The sequence below is a fragment of the Anastrepha ludens genome, chromosome 3 (assembly GCF_028408465.1).
Source record: "Anastrepha ludens isolate Willacy chromosome 3, idAnaLude1.1, whole genome shotgun sequence".
In the NCBI taxonomy this organism is placed as follows: Eukaryota; Metazoa; Arthropoda; class Insecta; order Diptera; family Tephritidae; genus Anastrepha; species Anastrepha ludens.
Genome location: NC_071499.1, coordinates 60,068,162 through 60,091,300, shown reverse-complemented (window position 1 = coordinate 60,091,300; position 23,139 = coordinate 60,068,162). Strand labels below are relative to the sequence as shown.

General features: G+C 37.0%; 3 protein-coding genes across 3 annotated transcripts; 1 reads left to right on the top strand and 2 right to left on the bottom strand.

Moving 5' to 3' along the window:
• Positions 1–7,421: 7,421 nt before the first annotated feature.
• Positions 7,422–8,231, bottom strand: LOC128856487 (uncharacterized). Its single transcript, XM_054091790.1, has 4 exons — positions 8,107–8,231; positions 7,983–8,044; positions 7,803–7,917; positions 7,422–7,721 (listed from the first exon to the last, which is right to left on the bottom strand). Exons 1-4 carry the CDS (start codon positions 8,139–8,141, stop codon positions 7,658–7,660), a joined length of 276 nt encoding a protein of 91 aa, XP_053947765.1. The 5' UTR covers positions 8,142–8,231; the 3' UTR covers positions 7,422–7,657.
• A 5,155-nt stretch (positions 8,232–13,386) lies between these two features.
• LOC128856486 (coatomer subunit delta) lies at positions 13,387–16,184 on the bottom strand. The gene is made up of 9 exons (XM_054091789.1): positions 15,953–16,184; positions 15,836–15,875; positions 15,545–15,768; positions 15,080–15,480; positions 14,851–15,024; positions 14,466–14,779; positions 14,297–14,408; positions 14,031–14,196; positions 13,387–13,967 (listed from the first exon to the last, which is right to left on the bottom strand). The coding sequence occupies exons 1-9, from the start codon at positions 15,953–15,955 to the stop codon at positions 13,839–13,841; spliced, it is 1,563 nt and encodes a 520-aa protein (XP_053947764.1). The 5' UTR covers positions 15,956–16,184; the 3' UTR covers positions 13,387–13,838.
• A 1,769-nt stretch (positions 16,185–17,953) lies between these two features.
• On the top strand, positions 17,954–23,139 carry LOC128858061 (DNA topoisomerase 2-binding protein 1-A). Its single transcript, XM_054093995.1, has 6 exons — positions 17,954–18,755; positions 18,812–19,517; positions 19,614–20,326; positions 20,384–20,899; positions 20,967–22,334; positions 22,393–23,139. Exons 1-6 carry the CDS (start codon positions 18,081–18,083, stop codon positions 22,990–22,992), a joined length of 4,578 nt encoding a protein of 1,525 aa, XP_053949970.1. The 5' UTR covers positions 17,954–18,080; the 3' UTR covers positions 22,993–23,139.

Genomic DNA, 23,139 nt, shown 5'->3' with positions numbered 1-23,139 from the left:
TGTCTGCTTAGAGTAGTGCTTCCTAATTTAGCCGTTACCTTTCTTTTGATGAGTATATCTTCTATCAGGGCTACGACATGTGGTTCAACTCCAAAATCTTCTAATGAATCTACTATAGCGTTTGCATTTATATTGTTGAAGGCGCCTTCTATGTCTACGAAAGCAACCAATGCAAACTCTTTGTCTGATAAGCTTTTTTCTACCAACCCGACGAGTGAGTGTAAGGCGGTTTCTGTGGACTTCCCTTTAGTATAGGCATGTTGCGCCGAAGAGAGCCTATTTAAAGGCTCGACACCCGGTATGTACTGAGGACCTACCTGCCTTGGGTATGAAGGAGATTTTTTCCTCCCTCCATCCTAGCGGAATGTAGCCCATGTTAAGACATCTTCTAATGACAATTTTAATAAACGGTAGTACAATGCCCCGTGATTGCTGCAGTTCAGCGGGGTAGATACCGTCCATTCCTGGCGATTTATAAGGACCAAAAGTATTAATAGCCCATTCGATTTTTGAGTGTGTAACTAAGAGATTTCCTAGGTCGGATTGCCTTTCATTATTGGCGGAATGGTTTTGTTCCACCGGCGTGTTTCCTGGAAAGTGTGTGTCTAGGAGAAGACCTAACGATTCCTCACTTGACGTGGTCCATGTATTCCCTTGACCTTGTAGGTAGCCTAAGTTGCATGGCGTCTTTGAGAGAATTTTTCTTAATCTGGCCGCTTCTGAAGTCTCTTCAATTTCTGTGCAATAATTTTGCCATGATTCACACTGCGCAGTTCTAACTGCTTTTTTGTAGTTTTTCAATTCAGCCTTATAGGCTTGCCAGTCCTCTGACCTTCTCGTGGCCTTGGCCAGATTAAATAGTTTTCTATGGGATTCAGGCGAATACGGTGAGTGATTGATGGTTAAAATGCGATTTCTAGTCGAAAACGCAGTCACAAGAGTGGATCGATGAAATGGTGCATTATCATGCAATAAGCGTCCGCTTCCTCCTTCGCTGTATTCAGGGCGAATTCGATGAATGCGTTGCAACAAACGCTTCAAAACGCCAAGATAGAAAATTGCATTGACGGTTTGGCCCGTTGGCATGAACTGCTGTTACAATGTTGCACAGAAAGTTCTCGTCTTTTCTCGCCTCTTTAATGAGGGCTTTCGAATGTTGAATTCTGAGCAATTTTTGGTCCTCAGTTAACTTATGCGGAATGAAACGTGCTCAGATCTTTCGTAAGCCCAAATGATCAGTTAAAAGTGCGATAAATCGATGTTTTGAAGATATTCAACTCCGATTCAATGAATTTCAAGGATGATTTCGGTTCATTTTTGATAAATTTACGAACAATTTCGATGGAGTTTTAAACGTAAACGTTTTACCGATTTTAAAACAAATTTGATATTAGCTCTTTGTTCGAAACTCATTATTGTACTGACACTTTAGACACAAACTTTCACTGGAAGTCAGCTAAGGATGTAACTTCCAACGCACTAACTCATTAAAAAGATGGCGCCATCCAAAAGATTTTTATGGCGCCACTCTTGTTTATTTTGGACTTTACCTTGTATTAACATAGACGCTGACATGAAATAAAGTTTGTTTGGCCCGATTCGAGCAGCTGCTCTAAAAAGGTTTGTAGTTTACATTAAATTGTTGAGCTAATTCGATTTTATTTGTAATAATTCGAGATATTTATGTATTAATTTAATTTTATTTGAAATACTTCGAGATTTTTATGAAAGATTGAGACCTAACCAGTGGCTGGTGTAAATTTCTTGAGATCTTGGATTATATTAAACACTATCAGTAATAGCCAGATTCTCGTTGACACCCTCCGTAAGTGGCAAGAACTATGAAAACAACGTGAATTTCATATATTTGTTATATGCTGAAAATTTGCAATACCTTTAGGGAAAAAATTATAAAAAGTCGACGGAATTTCCAAGCAACTTCAAACTTTCAGTTTACTGAGGTATAAAATTACGTGCCCATTTCTTTTTATTATTTTTGATAATTTCTGCATAAAGTTTGAAATTTAGAGTTATTTACATATATATGTAGTTTTTGTTAGCCTAAGAGCTTTATTTTTACAAAAAACTTATGAATATTAAAAATAATAATAATCAACAAAACTGGTCAAAATGTTGAGGTGCTACTCGTATTATATTATATATTTTTTAGCAGGCTGGATCTTAAAAAAATCCTTACATTCGCATCACGCTGCATAATTACTTTTTTGCTTTTTATCCCCAATTTCTTTTTTTATTAAGTTTTAAGCCTGTTGGACTTTTTCCCCCGTCTTTAAAAAGGGTTTTGTATCATCTACATTTTCTTACAGAATTTCAATATTTCTCATTTTCTCTTATCATCTTTGACGTACTGCTTTGACTACACCTACCTACATATTTACGGGTATGTATGTACATATGTGAAAAGACCACATAACCGCTATAACTGTTTGTTGCTTTTTCGCATTCATATCGCATGCGAGACACGTTAGGCCTGCGACTTTGAAACTTCTTCATTTAACACGAGTGAGAAAAAATTGGTTCACCTCGAAATTTAAAAATTCTTGCTTTGACTGTTTTCCTTCTCCGCTACTTGTCATTTACGCACCGCTCCCCTGACCCCTTTGAATATACATATGTACATAATTGTGGATATGTACATATATATGTCAAATACATATGTATGTTATGTAGAATGGCTTGACATTGGGATTTGCAATTGCATTCGAACTCTTAATGAACATGCGTGATGAACTGCAAATCGATATTTTTATCGAAAATTTTGGTATTTTTTAGTATAAACTTCAGTTACGAGCGTTTTTTTGTCAGTGAATTAAAAACTTCATCTCACCTAAAAGTTGGAATTGATTCCTGAAAATTTTCGTGCGATGATTTATTACGATTTTCGACCGGGACTATCTAGGCAGGAGTGCATTGATCAACTTAGAGTACGTCGACTTTTGGCTTTGAAACACAGTACTTAACCATTGTGAAACGCTGGTACAACAAATTTTAACGTGGCCGTCGATCTTTGCAAGATGAATTTCCTGAAAATGTTGCATAAATATTTGGTTGTCAAGAAGACTTGTTCTCTTTGGATACCGCATCATCTCACGATTAATGTAACGAAATGTTGAAGAAATTTAGCTGCGTTGGTTCGAAACACGTCTATGACATCGAATAGCTGACGAATCTTTGATCTATGCAAATGAGCCGGAAACAAGACAGCAATCGGCAGTATGAGTGTTCCTAGCCGAGCTTAACACAAGTAAATATAACACAAGTTGTGTGCGGAAGAAGCAGCTCAAAGCAAATGGTCGTCGGTTCTTTTTTCAGAAAATCTGGTCATGTCATAACTGTAACACTAGAGAAATTTAAAGAAGCAATTCTGTGTAGCATATAGCTATTTGTTTGCAAGAAGTTTTCAGAGAATTAAGAAAGCCAACCGGCGCATACGCATCAGCCTCCCTTCACCAAGGCAATGCGAGCTCTCACAAGAGAGTTTTTGAGCGCTCAAAAGATCGAAATAATGGGTCATCCGCCTCATAGCCCTGATTTGGCATCTAATAATTAATTTTGCTCCCGAACATCAAAAATAAATGCGAGTTCCATGTTTAAAGGAGCTGTTGAAGCCTTTAAACAGCTCGTTTTGGAGATATCCACTTCTGAGTGGCAAAAGTGCTTTAAAAATTGGTTCAAGCGTATGCAGAAATGTATTAAAAACAATAAAGCCATTTTCATTCTTATTTTACGGGTTTTTTTATTTTCTTTATTTCACTGTTGATGCTTTTTTTTATTATTGGACGCAAAATGTAAAAGGCAGCCCTCGTATCCCATGAACAAATTGAAATTTGGAATTATTATCACATTTATCTTGAATAGCAAATATTTCATTTAAAATGTAAAATAGTCAATACTCGCTGATGATTTCTTACCTACTTACTCCATAATTTGAATTGTTTCAATTAAATTTTCTTTATTTATTTATTTTACAGTCAAAACGATTTTGTCTTCCTCAAAGTTCTCCTCTTGATGCAATATGCATTTGATAAGGAATTTTCCACCCTCAGAAACATTTATTAGACGAGAAAGTCAGGAAGTCTTTGAACGGTGCCGGCATATTTATAGTTTCACTGGAGTCAAACGAATACATCTCCAATTTCCTCCTTCAAAAAGAAAAAATCCTAATGTGCCCGATCTGGTAATATATTATTTATGGCACTTAAATACTAATGCGTTTTAGGGAATTCGGGTATCATAACTTTATTCACACAACGATATACATACATATACATCAAAATATTCAGAATTATTAGGGGAATCGATTTAGTCATATAGCCCATGATAAAAATGTATACATGCCTATATGTAATAAGGTAGATCAGCTAAGAGGCACTTTTAGCATTTTTGAGGTTTTTATTTTCATTGTTTGTTTAAATTTTTTTTTTTTTCATTCAAATAAATTACAAATCAAAAATATTAAAAAAAAAAATGTTGTTCTTCTAACCCGTAAAACTCGGATAAAATCAGGATATTTCCACGTCAAGGAAGGCCGAAACAGCAACAATACCAAAAATCGTACAAAAAATATCGTATTCTTTCGTCAAAACAGAACCACAACGGATTGTAATTATATTTATTTTACAACAAATTACGGAAAAGTCAATCGAATTCGATAATCCTGCTTTTATGTGTTTTGTTGATCTTAAAAAAGCGTTTGATCGCGTCAAACTTGAGGATGTACTGCAAATATTAGAAGAAAAAAGGCGCCTCGACAAATCCTACAAGTCACCAGAAATAAGGCAAGGTGATGCCTTAAGACCACAACTTTTCAATCTTATGTATAATGGATAAAATTATCTCAGAGGTAAGGCAATTGGCCAACAATGAAAACATATCAATAATATGTGACGCCGCCGACACTGTTTTGGTATCTGATTGCGAAGATAATCTTCAAAAGCTTTTGCATCGCTTTGTTATAACTTGCAAAAAAAAGCAATACGGAAGTTTCAAATGAAAAAACTAAATCTTTAGTAATATCAAAAGAACCTAAAAGATGCAAGTTGGAGATGGACTGCCATATGATAGAACAAGTAATGCAATTTAAATACATACAATACATAAATATCAGGGTGCCTGCGAGAAATCGTGTGGAAAAACACGTAGTTATATGAACATAGAAAATAAAACACGAATCTACAAAACAATTGTACGGCCGATATTGACTCATAGAGCAGAAGCTCGTGTAGTATGAAAACGAAATATGTAATTGCTGCTGACTACTGAAATGAATTCCCTTAGGACCATAGCGGGAAAAATTAGACTAGACCATATAAGAAACGAGGAGATGAGAACACGGGTGACCGACATTGTAAAATTCATAAGAGCCAGAAGACGAGCTTGGAACGAACATGTGACACGAGCCCCTAGAAATCTTTTGATAAAAATAGCTAGAGATGGGATGCCAGAAGGAAGAAGACGCCCAGGAAGACCACCAAAACGATGAGCAGAAAGTTAGATATCTACCTCAGCAGAAAATCAATCACAACAATGATATTACATTTATGCATTATATTGTACAGGAATGTACAACAATTTATGAGTAATATCACTAAATATTAAAATGAAATTGTGTATCAATGTACATGGTATATGTATCCTAATTGTTGTATAAAGAAAAACAGGCAAAGCCTATAATAAAAGATAAAGAAGAAGAAGAAGAAAATCGTCGAGTGACTAAAAGCGATTTAGTAGAATGTCTAGGCATCTCATTAGACAGTGTAAGCAATATTATGACTGAATTATTGAGTTTCAGAAAGCAGTGTGCACAATGGATCGCTAGTAATGGAATACAAAAGCACATTCGAATGCGACTTTCTCGGCAACATTTATGGCGTTTTCGAAAGGATAAAGTGGACTTTGTCACGATTCATCACTATGGATGAGACTTGGGTCTATCACCATGATCCTAAACCATAACAAGAGGCAAAAGGGTGGTGTGAAACTGGTTCTTCGGCTCCGGCACGAGTTCGTACCCAGATATCGATTAAGAAGGTGTTTGCATCAATTTTTTGGGATGCGAAAATAATAATTGTCTGTCTGTCCTGGTTCTCGTCGACGTAATTGAGGCGGTACCTCCTGACGTGCCTGGGAGGCGGCTCAAGCTCAAGCAGGTGTCTGCATGGGTGGGACCTGCGATAACGCCCTACCAGAAACTGTTTGCTGAACAGTTTGTTGTGCTCCTTCACAGGGAGCATATCGGCCTCGTCGTGTAGGTGTTGAAGTGGCGGCATCAGTAGACATACCGTCGCAGTCCTAAGTCTGTAGCTTTGTGCATTGCGAATCACTGGTTCCAGGCGACCAGACAGGCGCAGCCTATTACCTTAATTGTCTATAGCAAAATTTTTTTTTCTTTGAGACAGAGAAGGAGTGCAAACTGTCGAAGATAACCAAGGAGCAACCTATTATTTATGTACAGTGAGCCACGACTTGTTTGATACAATCCGCGATGTGAAATTAAAATTGCAATATTTGCTAAAATAAAAGAAATATGGCAAATTTAAATATATAAATATAAACTACGAGTATTTGACAAACATCATAAGTTTTAACGAAAATATTAAAACTAAAAATTTTGCTTATTTCAACTCATTGATGCAGTTTAAATTATTCTTAAATATTCAGTATTAGGATTAATTATTTTGAAATTTTTGTGATAGACTTTTTCTATAAGAAGAGCCTGGATCCTGGTGGGCATTGAATAGACCAACTTTTGTCTGGTTGTTGGAGCGATTTCCCGCCTTTCATCCAGTAACTCCCTTTTCAACTCCTCTTTAGCCGAAATTTAGTAGTTTCGAATTTCCTTGTTTAATAGAGCCCACAAATTTTTAATCTCTTTCAAATCAGAAGAACGAAGGTATCATCAAAAGAAGACAGTTCCATATGAGTCAGGGTTATACCATTGCTGCTTCAAATTTAGGCTCATTATCTTGATAAAATCAAAACTGTTCGATTATGCCAAGTTTCTCGGAACTTTGGACCAAATCGTTTTTAAGAATATCGAGATGCATGGTTTTGTCCATTGTCCCTTCAGTAAGCACTAAGTTTCCTGCACCGGTTGCGGACATACATCCCAAACCATTATATTTTTAATTATTTTGAAAAGAGCATACATAGATTTCAAATCAATCTCACGTAAAAACTTTAAATTAATTTTATATATACTTTGTTTCTATATTACATTGTGATATTCTCTGGTGAAAGACCTTATAATGCAAGCTAACTTAAAAAAAAGCATGGTTATACAGAACCTCTATGGTTATATTAACGCAATTGGGAGACAAATGCTTAGTTTGGCAAAAAAAGCTGTAGCCACAACACTAGCCTGAACCCTGCACATTTAATAACAATAAAAATAAATAAAGTTATTTGAAAAACGTTATTATATGTAATTCACAGATAGCTGACGTTTTATAAGCAAGTTTATTGTATATAGATATTTATAAATAATGCGACATTTGTATGTTTCAACTTATGAATGAATCATTCAAATATGATTGTAATCCCGTGCACACACACGCCTTATTCCTATGTATGTTATTTATTTATGTATATTTGTATATATAAAAAGAGCAAATCACCAAAGCTATGGAAATTGTACTCAATTAGGTTTCTGTTTATAAATAACACCGGTCAGTTCCCCATCTTTTTTTATGACACAACGCCTATAAAGGAAAGATCATAGGAATAATTATTTTATATATACCTATGTTGTGGCATTTTTTTTTTTTAATTTCTTAGCATACTTGTTCCCACTATACAAGTAAATTGTTGGCGGATTCAGATTTGGTTCCAGCTTGCACGCTTGCTCCGAGATAGCCATACCAATTCCAGACATGTTGGGATTTATTCTTCCTTTTGCTGATAACGAGAAAGAAGAATACATGGCACCATAAAAACTTTGTCTATTAAAATTGAATGCCTACCTCCTAAACAGAGTCCTTGACGATTCGCCAGCAACACACCCACTGTTTCCGGCTGCGAAGCGCTGTGAAAAACATGTATACACAAATCAAATAATTATTTTAATCATAAATCGTCCGTACTCACAATTCGTTAAGCACTTTTTCCAATTGCTGTTCCATTATCTATTAATTTAGTGAAATTCTATCGCCTGAGGTAATCGTAAACAAGTTGCAAGTCGCCAGTCAGCTGGTTTTATTTTGTTTTTAGCGAATGAAGTCAGGTAGCAAAATAAGTAATCGATAAACATGAAAATTATCGCAACTAGTCCAACTGAAATGTAGTAAAACATATACATAGAAATAAATTCATGGTTCCATCAACGAAACTCAATGATGTGGAGGAGCATGGATTTACGATTGCAATAATTACCATTTCTTTACCTGATAACTTAAAATCTCCCATCTTCACTTCATGTTTTTTGTTTATGGCTGTGGTTTTGTTTCTGCTTAACTGTTAATTTTGAAAATGGAATAGATATAGTTACCATAACTGCATATATATACATATGGAGGCAGAAACTATTAGATTTATATGCAGTTAAGGGCTGGTGCTCCAGTAGTATTCCTGAACACTATAAAATTGTTTTATGGTACGACAACAACAAAAAGTAGGAAAACACGGATTTACTTGTAATAAAATGGTAGTTAAATGAATAATATCATTGTGTGCAGAAACTAAAGGTGTTCCGAAAACCGTCACTTTATTTTCGCGATCATGAACAATAATAATACAAAACAAATAAATGAAAGAACCAAAAGAAAGATAAATTATTCAGTGAATGGTTTGTTAATATTGGGATTTGAAGATTTAAACTAAACAAACTAAAGCAAAAGAAGTGTCACGTGTTAAATTCTGAAAGCACAAATGAATAGAAAACCTCTAAATGCAATTCTTGTGCATTTTTAAACGGGTGACGCTATAGCAAAATTGTGTGTGTGGGTGTGTGTATAATTTCTTGTGTTTGAGAGTTTTTAATGCTTTCACCTACTCTTCCGCTTCACAAACAAGTAATTTCCCTTCTTTTTGTTGGTTTATTCCTGGAGCCTGACAACACAGCGAATTAGAAAGGCGCTACCTTGTATTCTATCATCTTTGATTATGGGGACATGACGGCGAAGCAACTCGGAAGACGCAAGCTTGTATTCAAGGCGCATTAATTAAAGGTGTTGACGCTAGACCAACAACAACGTTTTGTACATATCACGACAGAAGAAAGTAGAAAAGAAAAAGAAAAGCACGAACTATGTTACACAGCCGACATCAAGGCGAATCTGTTACAGGTGACAGCAACCACATTTAAGTAAAACCCTACATGTATTTGTTGTTGCGTGTGGTCCAAGCATCACGTCAAAATCAGCAGCAAATATAAACATACGAATGTAAACATACCAATACATACAAACAAAGCATATCATTTTGACGTAAGCCATACCTACGGTGAAAAATTCAGCTGAGTGAATGCTGTCACCTATAATAAATCCACCTTGGCCGACATGAAGTTGGCGCTGGAAGCATACGACGATAGTGCGAATGGAACGGGTTTTTCGCCATTTCATGTTATGCTCACATTCGGCAAATGAAAACAAGCAAATCAGCTGTTTAACCGATACCACCTTTAAGGGGTTTTATACAGTTAGAATTTTCAAAAAATCGATGTATATTTTATTTTCTTCATGTGCATATATTTAAGAATACACAGAGAAAATGTAGTAGCGTTCCGGGGAATATTGGCGAAGTCATACGCAAATTTGAAAAAAAAAGATTTGTCATATCGTCCCCTTAGTATTAAAATAGCCTATAAATTTTTTAATGTTTTGAGAAAATGAATTTCAAACTTTTTGTCGCAAGTAGCTCTCACTCAAATCTCGTTATGTCTGTAAATATTTATTATTTTTTGACTGACGTTTTGACCCACTTTATGGAACTAGAATTTGACAAAATTTTGACCACATATAAAATCGACGATGGAGAATCCAAAAATTCAAAAAAAAAGTACTTTTCAACTTTAAACACGCTTTTCCTAAAATGGTGTTTTCAAAGTCGATGACCAACATTACTCGAAAACTGCTAAACCAATTAGTCTCAAATTTTAACATGGGCTTCTTAAACATATTTTTTAGTAATTAATCGAAGTTTTTTTCTCACCGATAAATATTTTTTTATAAACAATTTAAGGCCGAAATTTTGGTAAAAAACAACTTTTTTTTTGAGAAACCGCCATTTTGTCAAAAAAATAATTTTGCTTGTTCCTTCTTTTAATTAATTGAGTTAACATTACTTTCATGAAATCTGTTTGGTTTTTTAGTTTCAGAAGATCCAGTTCAGAGATATAGTGGTCACCGCAAAACGTCTTTTTTGAGAGGAGCTCCCGGAGATCAGCTGTAGCTCTTTGCCAAATAAATATTTTTACTAGTACTAAGTCTTAAAATACAGTTAAAAGATAACGTAATATGTGTACAAATTTTACCTTTTACCTGGAAAATTTACCTTTTTTTCGGCCTTACAACTGTATATAACCCCTTAATAAATTCACCTTGCTCGTATTTCACCATTCTTGGAATAACACAAAGTTTTTCGTCATTTCATTTTATGCTGGCATCCTAATCTACACGGCGAAAGAAAAAAAAATCGAAAATTTCAACGACATGGGAACTAAATCAACGAGGTCAACTATCAGGGCGAATCTATTAAGGGGCTACATGGGTTTCGTGGGTTCAAAAAATCGATTTTTTGAGCTTATTAATTTCTAAAACATCTCAAGAATATTATCCTAAATTTTCAAGTCGATCCGAATAATAGTTTCTGAGATACAGCCTTTGGAAGGTGTGCGCTTCAAGCCTCTTTTATTGTTACTCAAAACTTTAAACGCATTTTTCTCGGAACCGTGCTTTTAAAGTCGGTTGTCAAATGTTCTCGAAAACTGCTCAACCGATATTGATGAAATTTTACACAAGTGTTCGAGATACAATTTACACGTGCTTGAACGAAGGATTTTTGTTTTACAACTATTTAAAAAAACAAAACAAAATGTCAAGCAAATTTGACCGAAATTTTCATTTTTTTGGAAAAATGTGTGCCAAAATTCCAATTTTTACTTTTTTTTCTTTCCTTCGTTCAAGCACAAGTTTATGGTCTTAACTAAAGCACTTATTTTTGTTTTTTCATTTTGGATGATCCTGTCAGGAGTTATGCTGACAACGCGGACGCACCTTTTTTTCGAGCGGTCACCGGAAATGACGTCACAATGGAGGAGTTTTACTTTTTTTTTTTTGAAAATTTCAGAAATTATTCTTTTTTTTACCCGACGAAACCCATGTAAGGGGGCGTCCATAAATTACGTGAGATTTTTAAGGGGGGGAGGGGGTCGAGTCAAATCTCATCTAATCTTACGTTGGAGAGAGGGGGGGGTCTCGGCAAATATCACGCAATTTTTTTTCTGATTGAAACAAAAAAATTGTACATGCTTAAGATTGAATCTCAAGCGTAATCGTAGTATGATTAAGATCATTCACTAATTCGTTCGAAAGAAAATAATTTCATTCATACTTCGACGTTATACATTACTACTGTCAAACCACCATATTTGTTTTATACCAAATAGCTCAATTTAATCTGAATTTGCGGTACAGTGTAGCCCGTCGGTTGTTTTCGCGCCACTATGAACCGAACGCCCTATCACTCAGGTTGACGTTTGACAATTCCGGACTTTAAAGAACATGACGGAAAATCATTTGCTCCATTTCTAATACGCGTACCGATTCAACCGCTGAATGCCTTTATCAGCACGCCTATTGATCTCTATTGCCCAAGTATACGTGATGATTTAGAGAAAATATGCTGCAGTACATGCGGTATTTACTTCGCATCTATCACAAGAGCTGCAGAGCACAGGAGAGCAGCTCACATTGCACCAGCTAAGCAAGCGCGTATGTTCCGCAAAGTGCGACCCTCACGGATTGTCACAAGACGAGCTAATGAGTTACTGTGCGCAAGCGTCAACGGCTTAGAGTGGCTAGATTAGAACGAAGTTGAAGGAGCACATGATTTTACTGAAAATCATATGGACATGTTGGTCCCAATAGTCTCTCTTGAAACCGCGCATGATTCTCCATGGACTGAATTAGAGTAGATATTCTTTTTTTAATCGCAGTAGTTACGATTTAAGTCTTCTATTGTTAAATCTTTATTACACTTATAACTCTCAGCAATATTGATTACTAGTCTTAACTAGTCGTAAATAAAAGCACGAAGCAAATTTTTTTCTGTTTACAATAACAATCCAACGCGTTTACATAAGAAACCCACATTTTGAAAAATCTCACGTGAGATTGGGGGATGGGGGAGGGGGTTGAATAAAATCTCACGACATCTCACCAGGGGGGGAGGGAGGGTTAGAAAATTGAAAAAAACACCTCACGTAATTTATGGACGCCCCCTAACCCCTTAAAGGTGGTATCGGCAAATCAACTGATTTGTTTTTTTTTTCTTTCGCCGTGTCTATGTGGCTGTCAGCACAGATTGAAACATTCATTTTTTCTTTTCTATTTTTTCAATACTTTGCCATAACAATCAAACCAAGGTGGATTTATTATAGGTGACAGCATTCACCCAGCTGAATTTTTCGCCGTATATATGGCTTACGTCAAAATGGTATGCTTTGTTTGTATGTATTGGTATGTTGCTCTCACCCAAGGTGGATTTAATAAGGTGACAGCATTCACCCAGCTGAATTTTTCGCCGTAGGTATGGCTTACGTCAAAATGATATGCTTTGTTTGTATGTATTGGTAGGTTTACATTCGTATGTTTACATTTGCTTGCTGATTTTGACATGATGCTTGCACCAAACGCAACAACAAATACATGTAGGGTTTTACTTATATGTGTTTGCTGTCACCTGTAATAAATTCGCCTTGCTCTCACCTATAATAAATTCGCCTTGAATCAAACGTACGAAACATTGTTGTTTCTCTAGTGCCACCACCTTCAATGAATACCAAGGTGGATTTAATAAGGTGACAGCATTCACCCAGCTGAATTTTTCGCCGTAGGTATGGCTTACGTCAAAATGATATGCTTTGTTTGTATGTTTTGGTATGTTTACATTCGTATGTTTACATTTGCTTGCTGATTTTGACATGATGCTTGCACCAAACGCAACAACAAATACATGTAGGGTTTTACTTATATGTGTTTGCTGTCACCTGTAACAAATTCGCCTTGATGAATACCATAGATAATGATGAATACGCCTTGCCAACTATTTAATTCATTATTTGTCGAACATTAATTTTTTATGCTCTCGATTTATATGAATATTTGCTAAAAAAAAAGCATTTTTCTAATCAAGATTACATATATTTATTTATTTACGGTTTTATACGCAATATAAATCATTACAAACAATGCATATATTATATAGTACATTGCATTTGGGCAACAAAAATTTCTTATATTTTTTATTAAATTTTACAATTCTGATTTATGGTATATAAAACTATTTCGTAAATAATTGTGGAATTTCTATGCTGCTGATCTACAAACTATTAACAAGAAAAAATACCAAGCCCGTATACATGTTCAGTTTCACTTTTCCATCTTTTCCGTGAGCCAAAACAGCGCAATTGTTTCTGAATCTTTATATATGAACCAGTAAGCATAAACAGTATACATAATTAAAATGGTAAGTATTTATGTGGTATGATAATTATTCATGTAAGTAATTTGCAAAAGTACGTTTCACGCGGCTTACATATTTTTCGTGTTAAATGTTGGTGATTTCTAGTACAACAAATACGTTTAGCAATGCTACAATTTTTAAACAATTTCATATTTTTCAACAAATAGCATAGCTTCAGTTGAATATTTTACTGAACTATCATCATCGATAAGAAATACATCCGTGGCATTTAGAGCAGCGTAAGGAGTTTTTGATACGAAGTACACCTAAAAGCAAATTATGCGGTGTTACAAATACTTATATCCTCTTGAAAATATATAAGTACAAACCTGTAGTGGAAAGAAATCACCAGGAATTGATGAATTGCAGCTAAACTCCATTGAACCAGATTTGTTATTAGCATCAATAATGGGTATATTCCACTGAAGCACGTGCTTTCGCGCATCATAGTTGTACGTCCCGTCATATTCCGCAACAGACGGTTGAACATTCATACTGTTGATAGATATTTAGAATTTAATTTATTTGAGTCAATAAATAAACTTCATATAGCAGAATACAAAAAAATTATAAATAAAATGTGTAATATACTTACGGCAGTGGTATGGTGATGGACACATCCTGCAATTCTAAATGTTGTGCCTCTAATTCGTACTCGATGTTTACATCACATCCACCTTCGCCGTTTTCAGATGGCCAGCAATTAACTGCGTGATTAAAAGTAATATTATTGGAGGAAACCTATGAATAGATATGTTACTTACTTGTCAAAGGAATGGCCGCTTCATCCTGAGTTATGAAACGCCACTTTAGAACACCCACATCGGTGTTTAATGGGAATGGCTTAGCAGGATTTTTCAATCCGATTATTGAGCGCGTCTTAAATAACTCCTTGTCAACATTGGGATGTGTTTGCAATTGTATGCCATGGGTGTCATTGTTGCGCAGTTGTACCTTAATACGTCCGAAATTTTCATCAGAAATGCGTAACGTTAACAAGCCGGAGAGTTCAAATTGTTGCAAGCCGCCATCACGACCAAGACGCACAGTGAGCTTATCTTCCATCTTGAGGTGTATACTGTCAAAACAGAAATAGAATAGATTCACATGTTCATTGATTTGTTCGAAATTTTCCTCATTCGTAATTACCTTTCAGTTGGTATGTCTGAAGAGATTTTAGTCTTGGCCACGGCCACACTGTTTTGGTTGTTAATTGGTGCCAAACTGGAAATCTTCTCACCCTCACTCTTCAGTTGATCAACAAAACTGTCCACGTCTTTAGTTTTTCCACCTAATTTCAAAGCATTTCGTGCCACGGGTTTCCTAGAGTAGAAATATTTTATTGCAAATTGATTGCATTGAAAACTTTTGAACTTACTGAGTTTTTTGAACTGATGGTTTCAAATCAGATTCAATAGACGGTGCGCTGTTTATTGAACTAGAACTGATTCCAAAAGCATCCATGTTACCGCTGCCACTGCCATGCCCTCCACGAGCTATTAGTGAGGCGCTACCACCGCGTTTAGCTGCCTCCAGGCGTTGTCGCTGCAACTCCTTGGCTTTTTCGCGCATTTTTTGATGCGCTTCACGCTCTTGGGTCTGCCGCACTGCTTGATAAACTTTCTCCTCATGCGAATCCATTTCAATGAATGTTTTGATTTGTTTTAAATTAACACTCTCGCGATAGCCAAGAGCAACGATTTCATCGAAAGCGAAAATCAAGTTGAAAGCATTTTCAAGAATTTCTTTCTCATCTAAACTATGGCAGTACTCGGGGATCTTAATAAGAAGTGAAATGTTTAAAAAAAAACTTTATAATTTAATAGGCGTTGTAGACTCTTACCACTTTGGAAAATAAGCGTAGTGTTTCCAAATCTTCCAATATATTACTTGCTTTTGTTGTAATTAGCAACATATAAAGTTTTTCCATTGGCTGATAAACGTACCGCACAGATTCCGTTTCCACATAAGTATGTTGCTTTCCGGATGTCATCAGCTTGGGAAAAGCGGCAAGCAATCCCTCAATACGCGCTTTAGTCATCTCCACAAATTGCCGTGATATAATCACTGTTAATTAGAAATTGGAAATAGTAGTCATTATATTTATATGTAAGCTTTTATTCCTTCCGCATACCTTTGCCATTCTTCGTACACACAGCCGCAGCAATCAAGACCTGCACAAAAGTCAATCGGGATATTTTGTAAGATATAATGTAAATCGTATTTAATTTCACCTCTTTTTTGCACTTACCATCTTAGTGAATATTTATATTCGATTTAAGAGCGATGTAATGGAAGAACAAATAATATTAACACAATTTTTAGCATCTATTCGTCGAAATTTAGTTTTGCTGTAGCTGACGTGTTAGATTAATGTACAAAGAAAATGTCAAATTTCTGTGATGGATACGATAAGAACTGGAAAACTATCAATATGCAATCGATATATCGCTACTTTTGGGATAACTTCAACCAAATTCGTTTCTTCTGTTATTATTATTTTTTGTATAACAATATTACCATTTTTACGCTATTTCAAATCCCTAATTTACTATATCTTATTTTGATTAACCAACGAGAAGAATCTTTTACAACATTTTTGAAACTATCGATGTTATTGCAAATAGCTGTGTAAGGCTATGTTCACATATTCGTATTCACCTTGTCAGCTTCCTTCTGTTTTATCGGATGTTTTTTTAGCACCATAAGAACTATCGATATCGATAACTTTAGTTTGAAAACTGAGAATGGCAAACTGTGTTGAAATTTCGGTTTAGTAAGGTTTGCGAAGTCATCATGAGTCGTTGAACGATAGAAAAAGACTACCAAATTATGGAAATTAACTTTGAAGAGCACTTACTGGTATACCTGTTACAATATTCAATATAAAAGCCACCATACGTCTAGATTTGTTGGAAAAAGTAGTCGAAATTGATATCATTATCAAGCAATAAATGCCATGAAATTATCTTCCAGATTGTAATAAAAAAAGGTAATGTATCCGATGCGTATTAATTTAACAGTTAATTTCGATAAATTTCCGATAGAAATTAGAGAAGACCCGATTTGTTCATATATTGCAGTGCGCTTAATTTTTATTATCTGTTTAAAGTGAATATAACAAAAAAAAAGTATGTTTTAAATTTAAAAAAATTATTATTTATTTTTAACTTTGAATTTAAAACGTTTACCAATATTACTTTACTTTTACCAATATTAAATTTCTAGCAGCATAAGAAGGAATACTGTTCTTATTAATAGAAGGTTTAAGACTCCTTCTTCCTTCTCTTCTCCTTTCTCCTCCCCCCTGTATGACATCACAACGGACGAATTTTTTAATATTTGTCCAAGTGTGTCCTATGCTAGGGCTGCTATTTAACCTAACCTTTACCTAACAGAAGGCTTAAAGGACGCAAAAAGTCACCATTTTTTCTTAGGTACTACATCTAGCCCCATTTAGATCAATAGGGCTCTTTAAGGGGGGGATAAGGTTTTTAGGGTAAAAAAATCGATTTTGGTTTATTTGAGAAAATGAATGTACATAATCTCAAGAATGTTGTGTCCAAATTTTAAGTCAATCGGTGCAAAACTCACAAAGTTAGAGCATTATAACCGTTGGCCGCTCCGACTCGGCTACCTGCTATGGTCGAACTTTAAATCGATTTTCTGGAAAACGACGGTGGCACTTTTTCTCTGAATCTACTCGACCGATCTTCCTGAAATTTTGTACACATTTTCTCTACATAATTACCGAGGTAACCCTGGGAGGTTTTTTTTTTAATTTTTATTTATTTTACAATAAACAATATTATGCGATTTATCGTCTAAAAATCGCACTTCTACTTCAAATGTTAATAATAAAAACTCGACAGGGTCACCTCGGACAATTGATTACCTAATGCAAACTCTTTGATTTTTTGACTTCAGATGATCCAATGCTGAGAAAAACTGTCCACGGCAAATTGCCTTTTTTTCGAGACGTCTGCGTAGATCTGCTGTCAACGGCTGTCAACGAAAATATTTTTGAAATATGAGTTTACAGATCCGAATTGGATAAATAAATTTACATGAATCATCTTTCCAAAAAAAATTCATAAATAATCGCATATTTTTAGTGGAGTGGTGGGCCTAGGGTTACCCCCTTAAAGACTCTTAAGCTTGACAATTCTATTAATCGCGAAGTACTGGAACAGTGCTTAAATTGCTATGATGGGCCAGTAGCGAAACGTACTCCTTGAATTTCCTTCTTCAATGCAACACTGTTCAATTCTTCTGACAGTTGGATTTTAATTTGGCGCAAGAATTGGTAAAAAAACCATTTCAAGTAGAAATATTTTTTCTTCGGCGATTTTTGGTTATATGCGAATTCTTTAGCACCCATGAGTTTTGATGACACTATCAATGCATATTTCGTCACCACAAATACTGTGGAAGACCGCAGCTCAACAAAATGCAAGGATTTGGAAACAGCATTTAAATGCCTGCAAAACCATATAGCTGAAGAAAATATACGGCAGATAAATGCCAGCGAGGGTTACCCGCTCATAGCCTCGAGACAACTAACAAAGAAAGATGTATTCGTGTTCGATCAGTTTGAAGGTGATTTTTTTAAACAACTCCAGCTAACAAAGTCGCTCATAATAGGCCCACGATGCCTTATAACCTGTTTGCAAAACTCTCTACCTGTGCCTCTTGGCACAAGTCCAATCTATACAACAGCAATGCGCGACTTGCAAATATGTGCAACTGGTATTGCGTTAGACCAAAAAGAACGGCTACGAACGTATATACAATGGATGGGTGGTTATTACTTCCAGAATCTTAGTCGGCCGGTTACACATCTAATATCTAACACAATAAAGTCGACAAAATACGAGCATGCGACGATGAACGGCATACCGGTGATGCACGTCGATTGGGTACAACGGGTTTGGGAGCGCAGCTGTATTGAAGATGTGTCGGCAACAGATGAAGAATTCGATAAGTATAAGCTACCTATCTTCTTTGGAACGAACATAACATGTACAGGATTGGAAACGGAAAAGAAAAATGAGGTGGCTAAATTTTTATTAAAATTCCTAGCACTAAATAAATAATATTACATTTCCAGATAATGCGTTTAGTGAATGAGAACGGTGGCACATACCACTGTGCATTTCGTTCAGCGCTGGTCGATATAGTGATTACTGAGAGGGGGAATACAAATTCCGACAAATATAAGGCAGCTGTGCGTTACAAGAAAGATATTCTTTGTCCCGAATGGATATTTGATAGCGCAGAAAAAGGCTTCGCGCTGCCTACAAAGGGCTATCAAGTTAAATCTTTGAAGGTATCTACTCCAATTAAAGGAGATCGCAGTATTGCAGATTTTACGCAGTTGTCGGATACATCACGTATAAGCGTTATGGCTGGTCCCGCGCGTGTCGGATCCATGACTGTTAATGACACAATTTGTAGTGGTTTAAATGAAACAGCCAAACAAAATGATGGGACATTTGTAGCGCCAATTATCCGTTTAACTGGATCTAAAGATTTGCAAAGAGAAGTACACCGCAAGCAGGGCGCAGCAGTTCACTACCGTTTGGTGTATGAAGAGATATGTCCCAAGCAAGCGAAAAAAGCTGGTAATTTTCTTGATGGATGCTGCATTTATTTGAGTGGCTTCCGTTTAGAAGAGAGGGAAAAGTTAAATAGAATACTTAATGTTGGGGGTGCAACGCGTTATGATGTCGTGAATGAGAAAATTACACATATTATTGTTGGCCAACTAGATGATGGGGAATTACGCGCTTGGCAACGTGATGGCATATTGACAAGTAAGAATTGATCGTATTGTACTATATATTTTACTAATCCCAATATTTTTAAGTGTTTTCTGAATTGCCTCAACTAACTTATTTTAATTTTTCAAGCTGTAAATATTGTTCGACTTGATTGGCTACTTCAAAGCATTAAGTTGAAGCAACCGGCCAGCGAAGTCGTTTATCGGATGTCACTTCCAACGACCCGTGAGCCAGACGCGCCTTCACCCTCCAGCAAAAAAACTTTACGCTCTATGAATAAAAGCTTCAAACAACCAGATAAGCCGAAAAAGAAGCTCTTTGAACCGGAAGAGAAATCTGCCGAAACAGCGGGGACACCCTCAGCTTCAGCCGATTTACCCTTAGAAGAAGAAGAGCAACATCTCATTGCACAGTATTCACAAGAAAATGAGCCAGCAGTTGCAGTACCAAATCCCATGGTGGCCATTAAACCAAACAATGCTACAATGGATTCAACATTAACTGCACCCATGGCTTCGTCAACTTTAAAGGCGGTAGTGAATATCGTTCCCCCGCCTGCATCTACTACATTAACTGAGAATGAGAATTCGGCAAAGATCAACAGTGAAATTGATTTTGATAATTTGGACTTCTTCGATGGCAAGTCTCTATACATCGATCGCGCTCATTTCCCTGAAGAATTCTACTCCCAAATGCTAAGCGAATGCGAAGCAGCGCATGGCGACATAGTACCGCCCACTTTCGTAGATATGGTTGACTATGCAATTGTGTCGTTTGAGCGCACGTTAAATGCACGCGAGTTGCCGGTCAAGGCACGCCACATCGTAACGGATCTGTATGTGGTATGTGAAAACTATTGGTTTTAATAAATCTTTACTAATTTACATTTGGTTTCCAAGGAAAACTGCATGAAACAAAATAAATTGGTGCCCATAGAATATTTCCATCGTCACGTGCCGCACACGGCTAACGCGCAACCCCTAGAAGGCATGACTATTGTTATTTCCATATATACTGCTTTGGAATATGATTTTATTGATTCTGTGGCGCAATTGCTGGGTGCCACTGTCAATCGCGTACTGGCCAAAAAAGAACGCCCACTTCTAATTTGCCCACGCGCAGAAGGTTCTAAATATGAGGGGGCCATTAAGTGGGGTTATCCCGTAGTGACATCTGCATGGCTGGTGCAATGTGCTATAGAAGGAAAAAAACTACCATTTCAGCACTACCTAGTGGGCAACAGTCCATCCGATTTTCCTGTGTCACCAACTTTGCGTGAAAAAAATTTGCCCAATCCAACAGTCTGCACACCTGCAACTTCTGCCATTGAACCTATGGATACCAATCCACCAGTGTGCACACCTGCATCTTTTGCCATTGAACCTATGCATACCCAAGAAAATGCGGAAAATGATGTAAGAAAATTAATTTCAACGTATTTATGCACACATTTACTTTCCTTTTTTGTTACAACTTTTGTAGCTCACTAAAGGAGTGACTGCAGTAAAAGATTTCACTCCTCTTCGCAATAAACGTGTCACCGAATTGGCAGGGTCCCTTTCTCGACCATCTGTGCCCAATATAACAAGTAACACTCCAAGTACGCCTGACTCTCCTCATACCCCTACAAACACGTATGGTCGTTCTTCCTGTAATTTTGAATATTTAGAGGGTGTTGTGGCTGAACTGGATAACGAAGATGCGCGTGCTTGTCTTCGTGAACTAATCGAAGAGATGCGCAACAATCAGACGCCCGAGTTGGAACGTATCCGCCGACAGGCATGCACTCCAATCAATCGCAAGTTGCCCACACCGAAAGGAATTCCAGATTTTTGCACTACACCCGAATTTCAAAAACGAATAGCTGAAGCATTTGAACGACGCTGGCGCTTGCCAACAAAAAAACTAAAGGTTGACACACCTATAGACGAGTTGCGACACCGTGTCCTGGTATCCACATGTGAGGCTCTAGGCGTCCCATTTAGTGATACCGAAGATACGCCTATGACCAGTGCCCAAGCAGCTAAGAAAGCTTTGGCTGCAACAGCAGAAATGTCGGCATTGGCGGCACTAACGTCAAATACGTATATAAGTCCCAAACGTAAATCTCCTAACACCTCAAACTATGAGTCGCGCTATCAACAAACGGGCGTAGTGCCACGCGCAATCTTTGCCACAAGTTTAAATAACAGTCTGAACACAAGCGCACAACGTTCAGCGCGTGTTTCAGAAGGCGATGCTTTTGTGCCGAGTACTCAAACGCCTACCAGAAGCGGTAGCTTGGGTGCTGCCGAGTCTCGAATGGTGCAGCACGCAAGCTTTGGCAAATCGACGTTAGATTTTGACAAAATTAGTTTCGAAAACACTGAAACGGACACTGTGGCATCCCACAGCAAAAACACGCATAATCAAAGTGGTATCCGCTCAGCATCGGCCCTGGCCACATCATCACCAGAACTGCAGAAAATCACTGAGTATCTCAAAAATTGTGAATCTCGCAGGCAGAGCCTAAAAGAATCGAGGTGCACAGCTGGCGTGGGAAATGCAACTGGTAGCGGTATCACTGAGAGTGCAGACAATATGGTCGATAATATAGAAACAGGTGGACCGGCGTATGGTGCAGGAGAGACGGAAACCCAACATTACGTGCAACCCTTTGAATCGGAACAATTTGGCGTTGGCACTGAAAACATGGTTGGCTGGCGCGACCCTGTGGAGTTCGGCAGGGAAAGGCGCTCGAAGGCATCACCAAGCATGCAGTACAAGGGCACACCACGCTTCAGCATTTCATGTGTAGACGAGGACATACGGAACGATGTAATCAACAAAATTCATAAACTCGGCGGAACTGTGAGTTTCATTAGATACAAAATTTAGCATTTTATTGTATTTCTACCCATCGCTACAGGTATCTGAGAATCTTGTCAACTTTGACCCTGATTGTACACATTTTATTTGCGAACGGCCAAATCGCGGCGAGAAGATGCTCGGTTGCGTCTCATCAGGTAAATGGGTGCTCAGCCTCAAATATATAGAAGAGTGTTACGCAAAGGATGTTTTTGTTGATGAGGAACTATATGAATGGGGCAACAGCAAAGCGTTAAATTTGCCACAGTTGACACCAGATGAGCAGCTTTTGTCCTTGGCGGTGCATCGTTGGCGCAAGAAGCTCAATGGTGCCACATCTGCTGATGGGAAGAAGTTGGGAGCCTTTAGCGGATTTCGTATTATACTTCATATTGCTGAACGTAATTCAGAGGCGGTAAAGAACGTTTTGCGTGCCGGTCATGCCGAGGTGTTGGCGGTGCAGTCGCCATTCAGTGCGTGCAGTGCGGCGAGAAATGTAACGCATTGTTTCGTGGATGTGAAAAAAGCACCACTGACACGCGCCGATTATGAATATTTGCGTACGCTTGGTGTACAAATCTACTCGCAAATGTACATTAACGCTTTTCTAATGTATGGCGAGGATGTAGATGCCGCCAAGTATGAAATCCAAATTCAATAGATTGAGTTGAAAAACCGAAGGAAGTGAGACACAATTCAATATTGGGTAAATACGTAAAATGTGTCTGTCGTATCTTATTCGATTAAGGTGTACAATTTTTATTTTTGATGAAAATCAATATATAATGAATTACTTAACTACACAAAA

Excerpts from the sequence above, each read along its gene's own strand:
- LOC128856487 (XM_054091790.1), bottom strand. The coding sequence starts at position 8,141 with ATGGAACAGCAATTGGAAAAAGTGCTTAACGAATT. Across the intron at positions 7,918-7,982 it reads TCAAGGACTCTGTTTAGGAG|CAAAAGGAAGAATAAATCCC; the intron begins GTAGGCATTCAA and ends TCTCGTTATCAG. Across the intron at positions 7,722-7,802 it reads TACTTGTATAGTGGGAACAA|GCGTTGTGTCATAAAAAAAG; the intron begins GTATGCTAAGAA and ends TTTCCTTTATAG.
- LOC128856486 (XM_054091789.1), bottom strand. Across the intron at positions 15,769-15,835 it reads GTGTACGAAGAATGGCAAAG|TGATTATATCACGGCAATTT; the intron begins GTATGCGGAAGG and ends TCTAATTAACAG. Across the intron at positions 14,197-14,296 it reads TCCATCACCATACCACTGCC|TATGAATGTTCAACCGTCTG; the intron begins GTAAGTATATTA and ends ATCTATCAACAG.
- LOC128858061 (XM_054093995.1), top strand. The coding sequence starts at position 18,081 with ATGAGTTTTGATGACACTATCAATGCATATTTCGTCACCACAAATACT. Across the intron at positions 19,518-19,613 it reads ACGTGATGGCATATTGACAA|CTGTAAATATTGTTCGACTT; the intron begins GTAAGAATTGAT and ends TAATTTTTCAAG. Across the intron at positions 20,327-20,383 it reads TCGTAACGGATCTGTATGTG|GAAAACTGCATGAAACAAAA; the intron begins GTATGTGAAAAC and ends TTGGTTTCCAAG.